This window comes from Phoenix dactylifera, unplaced genomic scaffold (genome assembly GCF_009389715.1).
Source record: "Phoenix dactylifera cultivar Barhee BC4 unplaced genomic scaffold, palm_55x_up_171113_PBpolish2nd_filt_p 000121F, whole genome shotgun sequence".
Taxonomy (NCBI): Eukaryota; Viridiplantae; Streptophyta; class Magnoliopsida; order Arecales; family Arecaceae; genus Phoenix; species Phoenix dactylifera.
Window position 1 is genome coordinate 1,315,497 of NW_024067689.1, and position 8,992 is coordinate 1,324,488.

At 43.5% G+C, this 8,992-nt stretch overlaps 2 protein-coding genes across 2 annotated transcripts; one reads left to right on the forward strand and one right to left on the reverse strand.

Annotated features, from left to right (window-relative positions):
• The first annotated feature begins 363 nt into the window (after nucleotides 1-363).
• Nucleotides 364-2,026, forward strand: LOC103722245 (probable membrane-associated kinase regulator 2). Its single transcript, XM_008812718.4, has 2 exons — nucleotides 364-1,558; nucleotides 1,647-2,026. Exons 1-2 carry the CDS (start codon nucleotides 472-474, stop codon nucleotides 1,736-1,738), a joined length of 1,179 nt encoding a protein of 392 aa, XP_008810940.2. The 5' UTR covers nucleotides 364-471; the 3' UTR covers nucleotides 1,739-2,026.
• A 5,819-nt stretch (nucleotides 2,027-7,845) lies between these two features.
• Nucleotides 7,846-8,764, reverse strand: LOC103722246. Its single transcript, XM_008812720.4, has one exon. The coding sequence runs from the start codon at nucleotides 8,680-8,682 to the stop codon at nucleotides 7,981-7,983; it is 702 nt and encodes a 233-aa protein (XP_008810942.3). The 5' UTR covers nucleotides 8,683-8,764; the 3' UTR covers nucleotides 7,846-7,980.
• Nucleotides 8,765-8,992: the final 228 nt, after the last annotated feature.

The window sequence follows — 8,992 nt, forward strand, 5'->3', positions numbered from 1 at the left end:
CGTATCCCAGACGCCAAAAAAGAACATAACCCAGCAAACCGCACCCCAACAACTCAGACGAAGCCAAAAAGAATTGTGACGGAATTCCTATGCGAACATATCCATCTTCCCTCAGATCACCACCGTCCAATTTCCAGAAAGGACATAACTGGAAGGCCGATCGTCGATAACGCATAGAACTGTTGCATGGATTCTCGCATAGCATATTTTTCCATTCTTACGACCACTGACTTAAGCAAGGGCCCCACTTTGTGTCCTCCAATCAAATCAGTGACGAGACTTCTGAGTCGCACCCAAACTTGGCCCCACAGAGCTCACTTTTTTTTCTTACTTTTTTTTTTATTTTATTTTGCCACCCAAAATCCTTCTTAAAATGCCTTCCTCCATCCGGAAAGGCTTTAGAGAGAGAACGAGAGCCAGCGACGTAGAGCTAAACTAGCTCTGCTCTCAGCTGTACTAATTCTCTCGACTATGGAACTCTTTAGCTTGTTGAGGAACTGGAAGGGCGGTGGCGGAGCGCCGCCCTCGGCTTCCGGTGCTCCCTCCCGAGCCACCACCACCATCGCCACCGCCATCCTCCGCTCCTCAGCCGGGTCGGACGACGACGGCGGCGAGACGGAGGAAGATGGCTCTTTCATCGACCTCGAGTTCACTGTTCCCGTCGAAGATGAGGCGAGAGGAGGGAAAGACTACAAAGACTACTCCGCTTCGGAATCTGAGTCAGAAGAGGACGAGAAAGAGCTCAATTTCGCCATGCCATCGCAGGAAAGTTATAAAGGCGGCAGCTTTCGGCCCGATCGTGGCCTTTCTTTCTCACCCTCCGACGATATCTTCTTCAAAGGGCGTCTTCTTCCTGTGGAGCCCTCCGTGCCCAGCTCCAAGCCCCAATTCCGGGCTTTCCTCCTTCGCTCCGCCACCAAGCTCCGGGTCTTTGCGTTCAGGCTCAAGAAGACCAAATCCTCGCCGGCGGAGCCCAATGTCGCCTCTCCGGCGCCGACGGCGGCATTCGCGAAGCGGCACCAGCGCAAGTTTTTTATCAAATTCAAGGTGGAGGAGGTGCCGATCATGTCGCTCTTCACACGGGACAACAGCTCCAAGAGCTCCAGCAGCAGCCGGTCGGCGAAATTCCACGCCGACGACGGCTCGCCGGCGTCGGAGGAGAAGAGAGTAACCAAGGACGTGGTTCAGAAGTACCTCAAGAAGATCAAGCCGTTCTACGTTAGGGTTTCGAAGCGCTACGGCGAGAAGCTCCGGTTCTCCGGGCCGCTTAGCTCCAGTAGCGCCGTGAAGGTGAGCGCCGCCGAGGCCGATGGAGAAAGAGGATCGGTGGCGACGGCGGCAGGAGGCACGTTTAAGAATCAGAAGCTGCAAGGGGGGAATATTCCGGAGGGGCTAAGAGTGGTTGCTAGTCGTTTGAGAAAGAGCCGGTCGGCCTCGTCGGCAGTGGCCGCGGTCCGGTCACCGCCACGGCGGCGGCGGGACGATTCCCTTCTCGAGCTGCAAGACGGGATTCAGAGCGCCATCGCCCACTGTAAGCGTTCGTATATTGCCGACAAAGGTATTGATTCGCATACGTTCACCAGCGGTATCCACTAGTTATATAGTCATATATTTCTTCTGATCTGTTTTTTTCCCAAAAAAAAAAGAATTGGTTACAGAGTCTGAGCCGCCGTTGGTCCGGTCGAGGAGCGATCCGGGGGACGGGAGGTCGCTGGAAGGCTTGGGCAACGCCGGTTGACTTTTACTTCCTCTTCGAATTTTTGGTAGAACGGAGGAGGTAGAAAGGGAGATGGAAAAACGAAAAAGGGAAAAAAAAGGAATTGCCTAGGGCTCCTTTGAGTTCGTCTTTGGCGTAGAAGCGTGGCAAAAGAGCTCTTTTTAGTACCCTGTGAAGTTGCTGTGTCTCTTTCTTTTCTTTCTTTTTTTTTTGTCTATTTTGTGCTTTACAAAAGAAAAGTGCAGGATGTACGACTTGTAATTAGACCAATCCTAGCTTTGTCAATAGTTGTTTGCTTGTTCTCTTTTCCGTCCCGATATCTCTCCTTCTCTCAAGCTTTTATTTTTCTTAATTATTTTGGCTATATGTGTCTGCTATAAAGCTGAAGTGGAGCAAGGGAAGTCACGTTATGATATGATGGTGAGAAGGAAGAAGACAAAGATCTGAATGATTCTTTGGACATTGGAAATGATGTCTTCTCTTTTTGATTATCTTATTTGAGACTGGCGCAACCTGGACATGCTCTCTCTCTCCCAATATGTTCGGTTTTAGGTCGTCCGCAACCCGAAATGCCTCTCTTTTGAGCTGTGGAGAAGAAGAGAAAGTAGAGACAAGGACCAAAACAGTAAAAGCCTTGACGAAGGAAAGGGTGGAAGACCGCCAAAAAGTTAAAGCAGATTGCACCAACCCCCCCTCTCTCTCTCTCTCTCTTAAGCCTTCTATCTGTCAACTCACTCACTGAGTCACTGCAAAGCTAAGCACTTCTGGAGCCCGTCATACAGTCGTACCGGATATGGTACGATATGTTATATATCGGTAATAGAGTGCGATACGTGTCGGGGGCAGCAGCCTTCTATCTGTCATCTCGCACACTGAGTCGTTGCAAAGCTAAGCGCTTTCTAGATCCCGTCATACAGTCGTACCGGATATGTTATATATCGGTAAAAGAGTGCGATACGTGTCGGGGGGCAGCAGGGTCCACTTTGAATCCGCGGTCAGCGGTAGCTGCGAATCGGATGCTTTCCTTTGCTTCTCGGGTTACCGTCCTCTCGCGTGAGATCTACTGTGAACAAGGGATTCTAAGTCCTTCGCTTTCTACCAAGGGATGGATTGGATTCTGGCTGCGGCCACTCCAAGGCCACAGTGGATCTAATGATGTTATTGGCTCGGAGCAGCAGTGGATATGGCTCCCACCTTCGGTAAATCAAATATCATACCAATGCTTATTCGGGAAGTGGGGTTAAAAGTTTTGTTATCGAGTTGATTAGAATGCCATGATCTCTCAGACACGATGTATTTCCAGGAATTGGTATTTGGAGATAACTGGGTTTCGATCTAAAGAAGGGATATGATGCTGATCAATCAAACGGTAGCCATTTTGGAAAAAATCTCCGGCAGTGAGGTTGATGCTACTTATGATTCTGGGACCGAACCAGCACTCCACTGGTCTTTGCTAGGCCGTCATTATGTATTTTTTTGACTACTATAGCACCAATGTAGCAAGCATGGTGATGATGGAGTTTTGTTGGTGTTAATCTTGAAGCAGATTCTCTATTTCTTTTGAAGCAGAGGAGAACATATCACAGGTTATTCCTGGCCAGCCAACTTATAGAAGTTTCACATATTCAATGTGTTGTTGCCGAATCCAGACTGAAGTCCGAGCGCGGCTCGGTCAATCTTGAGATTGGTTGGAGGCATTTTGAGCAGGCTGGTTGACGTTTCCGGATACTGATCTCCACTAGTGGCCTATAAAAAAATTAGAGAGTTTTCGGCGGAGATCTTCCGATACCTAAATCATAATAACGAGCAGACAATGTGGAAGGAATAGGATTTCAGCAGAGGATGACTCTGAGTAATATTGCATGCGTACTTGAGGTCTCTCGGACTGCCTCTTCATACAAGAGGGTTGGATTTGTCGTTATTTGGGCTAGCGTGGCGTGCACTGATAGTCAGGTAACGGGCGGTAGTATGAATGCGACATCGAAGTCAGTCTACATGGGTGGTGTGCAGTGTAGGTCTAACGCAGAGCATGGTGCTGCCATGACTGTAAACTGTCAGGGCTGTCGGTTTTTAGGACTGTCAGTTCTTGTCAATACGTGCTGATTGTTTTTTTTGGCTGGGGTCGAAGTCGTTCACTTTAGTTTATATCCGAGGTCAAAAAGGTCAGCCTGGCTCCAAATCGAAATATCCAGTATTTCTGTCATCATAATGTTAATGTATACAGTTGCAATTAGTCAACTCATCAATTGTGAAACGGTGCTTTTTTTTCATACGTGGAATTAGGTTAACCACCTGGCTGATGTATCATGGCAGGTGGATGAGGTGATGTCTTGTTTCTTATTAGTAAGTATAACCTAGGAGTATGACAATAGTGCAATTCAACATTGCTACGGAACTATGACATCTTCTTTAAACTGTATATGTTTATCTTTGACAAATCAAAACTAACTACTTTATACGTCATGGTAATTATTGACATTTTTTTGCACCCACCTAATGTTTTTATGGGCCTAATAATGTACTTCGCTTGTCATTTAGATGTTTATTGCTCGCAGAATGAATGCATGACATTTGACAGTCACTTTTTAATAGGTGTCACGGCTCTAGGGCATGGGAGTGGAATTTCTGTACTCGAGTGGAGAGGCGGCAGGAGACATTTTGACGGGTGGCGACGCAAGGAGGTGCTCATGGTATTCGAAGATAGACGAACGCATTTACAGTATGTATTCTACTATTGCATTTAGTAAGGCTTGATCAAGTGTGACCAGAGTAACTGAAAAAGTGTGTAAATAGGAAAGGAAAGGGGAAGTCGCTGATTGGAAAAAAAATGGTTCAGATCTTTCGATATTTTGCATTGTAGAGAGCTATACAATTTTTTTATAAATGCTATGTTATCTGATCATAAAAATAGATAGCTATTAAATAGAATATGGCGGGTCATATCGGATTGCATACCATACACGATGCATCATTTTTTGTTAACGGAGTGCTGTCCATCATTGCGATCGGCTAACGCGACCACGATCAAGAGTATATAGCTCTTCTGCGGTGCAAAACACACCACAACTCAGACCTTGCATCGTTAATCTCCATGGCTATAGCTAGCAGGGAAGCACTATAGGCGGCAAGCACACCAATGCTTCATGTGCAGGATATCTATGCAACTATAAAAATATGGTAGATTGTATGCTAAACTAACTGATAGAGTTGGTTGGGATCAATTCATAAGAGAAGGGCCGTATATTCTTACCTTAATCTTTGAATATATTTCTGGCAATGCACCTAATTATTACTTTATCTTTTCAGCAATATTGAGCTTATTCCCTGCAACTGCAGAAGAAATCTCTCTTATGGATATGAATCCAAGGCTGCACTCATTTAAAAGAGGTAAATCTATGGGAGTCTTTCAATCAGGATCTAGCACTTGCGCATGCGACATGGAAAATTTTATTCTGATCTGCTTCGTATGCTCAAGGTTCATGAATGCATGCCTTCCTTACCAATGGTCATTGATGACATAGAAAAGGAAAGGACTAATGTTGCCCCAAGGACAAAGGGGCAAAGTATTTTGACTTGTTGACTTTTGCCTACCGGACATCGAACATGAATTGATATATGATTGGGTTTTGATTTAATCGAAATGGATAAGGCTCATGAACAAATGATTTAATGGGACATGGAGAAACAACGGCCTAGGCCTATGCTGCCAAGTAAAGGGACAAACACAAGGGGCAAATTCTAGCATATAGGTAGGTTTTACATGACCAAGAAAACAGTGTGGTTCTGTGCATTGCGTGGCATGGTCATGCGAAGCAAAAGAATGCCAAAAGCCAAAGATTAAAGTTTCTTGACCATTCCTTTCCCTCTCGTCTGCAGGCGAAACCCCTTTCAAAATTTTTCTTCTCTCAAGGCTTTTTCTATAGTATCTCAGTTTACTTTCCCAATTCAGGGTGCAGAGCAAACTCATTAGGTTTGGAGCTAAAGTAATTATGCTTTTTTGCTTGTCCATGCACCATTACACTGCATCTGTGTATTGTGTAATCCGAAAAATTTCGGTGACGAAGTTCTACATCCTGAAGGAATTAATACAACCAATAACCTCAAGTGCCTTGTAGTTTCATCCTCTTTTATATGGTACATGACCACTAACTGTACATCTAGGTTAAGTTAGAAAAGTAGCCAGATAAAATGGAGATAGTTTGCTCCTATCCTCCTCTGTTCTATATTTGCATGACCTTCTATGAGATATTTTTTTTCCGGAAAAAGGAGAAACTTCAGGCTAATACGAGACAAATGAAGTTTTCTTGGTAAATAGTAATTATCACAATTACATTGTACTGATATACAAGCTGTCCATTTTGCAATTACTTCAAGAATATCCTTGATTTCTTCTTTTGTTGATAGGTAGGATTAGTGGTTTTTAGTCCTTCCAATGGTGAAGTTGGTACAGGATATGAGATGCAATATGTAGGTATTTCGGTACCGTCGAGCAGGAGGACTTCACTCAAGTGATTTCGGCTCCTCTTGCACCAAACTCACCTCAGGCCATTTCTTCCTAATTTAGCCTATATCAGGAACTAGTCAGTTCCACTTTGGGTCTCCCTGACCTGAATTGAGTTCGGATGCCTAGTTACAGCAACCAAATAGAATGCAATTCTGAAGATGTCAGCATTGATTGATATAGAGAAGAATTGTATGGATATTTGCGCAGTTGGAATGTTTGCCAAAATATCACTTTTTAGAAAGAAATAAAGAAAACATAGATAACACCCATTTAATCTCTTATTTGGGTTTTATCCTATTGCTAGTTCCAGCCCCGAGGGAGATGAATTCAAAGTTAGAGAACTTAGTTCAGCTTCACATCAACGGTAATGTTGTGACTGCCTCTGGATCACATCCAGTATTTGTTTGGTTCGTCGAAAGATTTTTTTTTTAATTAAAATATTATTTTTTGAGAAGCTGATTTTTCAAAATATAATATTTAAAAACATAGTTTTGGTATATTTGGTTTACTATTAAGGAGTTGTATATTGCAGAATGACATATATTTGGTTGGACATTTATTTTTTCAGAAAAGTTACATAAAATATTTATTATATTTTTGATAAAGAAAAAAATTTATCGATGACCTAAGTGTAGTTTTAAGGAAAAAAATTTAATTTTCAATTGATAAAAAAAAGCTACATAGTAAGTTTTTATTTTTTATAAAATATAAAAAATTTATTTCTATAAAAAATGCTATTTTTTATTTTTAAAAATTTTAATCAATTATATTTTTTTCCCACGAATCAAACCAAACGAGTCTCAGCATCGACCGCTATGTAAAACCCCATGTACAGAACAGCACACAGTGCGTCAGGGGCACGATTCTTTAAGTAGCTGATCGTTGGAGCTGATATCAGACTGTTCCCACCTTCTCTCTTAAATCAATAAAATATTATATAAAAATTGACGCTGACGATAGCATTCATGCGGACATATATATTTTTTTATTTTCTTATTTTTAAAGGCAACAAATTTTTTATTTCTAAAAGCTCTAAAGATTTCATCAATAACTTCAAAATAAGATAAGGTTTCATCTTCGGTGTCGCTCATTGTTGTTCATTTTTTTGTTTTCTGAATCTGAAGGCAAAAGCAGAAAATAAAAGCAAAAGCAAAAAGGCCTAAGTTATTTACTTATTTGATGGAACAACAAACAAGTTAGTAATCAACAAAATTCTCCCAGAACCAGCGCAAATACATACAATTCCATCACTCTAGCTCTAGGGACGGACTGGAAGGAAGCAAAAGTAAAGAAAGAACTCAAAAAAGACTGGAACTTTGAGTTCTCCGTTGGAAGGATAGAAATTGAAGGATCTATCTCTGGAAGCAGGCTTCTCCAATTGGGTATTTCAAAAGAATCTTAACCCTGGCGTGGGAACGGAAATTCTTGCCTTATATTCTTCTAAGGACCTGAATGCTGCAGAGAGAGAGTTTTAAAAACTTGTTTGCTGTTTGATACTTTGATCTTTTTTTCTTCCTCAACATCATATATTTGAGACTTCTTCATATTACTTATTTCTTTATTAATAAATGCTGGGCTTCGGCCTTCCCTTGCATTTAAGAATATATAAATATATATATATATATATAAATATATATAAATGTATAGATATAGCATTACCAAAACATAATTTGTACGCACAAATCTCCTACAACGGCACACAAGTAGGGAAGAGAAAAACTTAGAAATCTATGAGGCATAGATCCCAAACCGTCTTCCTTCAGTTGACGCTAGCCAGACAGACCGTGTTAATGATCTTCTGCGAGAAGGGAGACACCTCCAATTTCATGCTACAGTTGGTCATCACGTATATGTCCCGTTTGTTAATCCCTATCACGTCCACACTCCCATTTAACTCCGTGAAGCTCGTAAGGATCAGCTCCCGGCCCCTTAGCAGGCTCAACGTCTCGTTAATCTGCGTCACCGCCCGGTCGACGAGCACGTCCACCGTCACGTTCATCCTCGCCGTCCGGTGGGCTGAAACCCTGCCGCTCGGCGCGTACGCCACCCCGACGGTCTCCCCATGGTAGTAGAACACGGTGGTGCTGTTACTGAACCTGAACACCGCCGCGTTCGGGTTCTTTATCGAGATGTCGGCGGTAAGCGTCGCGTTCAGCGACATGGGTCTGTCGGCCGTAAAAATATCGACGTCAAAGCTCGTCAAGCTGATGGAGTTCATGGTGAGGGTGGGTTCTTCGACCTTGAACACGGTGAGGGACAGGGTAAGGACGACGATGCCGAGGACGGCGACGGTGAGGCCGCAGCCCCAGACCGCGAACCGGCGCTTGGGAAGATATCGGACAGATCGCCAGCCGGTGGTGGCGCCGCCTTCTTCGTTGCTGCTGATTGGATTGACCGGGGGGGGTGCCACGCCCGCGAGGAGCTTCGCCTGCTTCTTTTCCGCCATAGTTTTGGTATCCATCGATGAGGAAGAAAGAAGTGTGCAGGGTTGGGTGGTGGTGACGAGGCTTTAGCTTTTCCTTTGCCGCCTAATTCCCTCGGCCCCTCTTCTTCAATGGTTGGTTATGCTTCAACGTTGGGACATTAATGTGAAACGGACCAGGGATGGGGGGAGTTCAGCCTTCACTGTTTTTAGTAACGGAGTTTAATTCACACGGTTGATACTTCAATTGTTTTGTATTTTTCAAGCACACAAGTCTGTTTATGGATCAGAAATTCAGTGAGACTGGACGCGGCTTGTTGATTTATTTGCTATCAAATGTTAATGAGAT

Bases quoted from the DNA above. Each gene is read 5' to 3' on its own strand.
- LOC103722245 (XM_008812718.4), top strand. From the start codon at position 472: ATGGAACTCTTTAGCTTGTTGAGGAACTGGAAGGGCGGTGGCGGAGCG. The intron at 1,559-1,646 runs GTATTGATTCGC...CAAAAAAAAAAG, and splicing joins TTCGTATATTGCCGACAAAG to AATTGGTTACAGAGTCTGAG.
- LOC103722246 (XM_008812720.4), bottom strand. From the start codon at position 8,682: ATGGATACCAAAACTATGGCGGAAAAGAAGCAGGCGAAGCTCCTCGCG.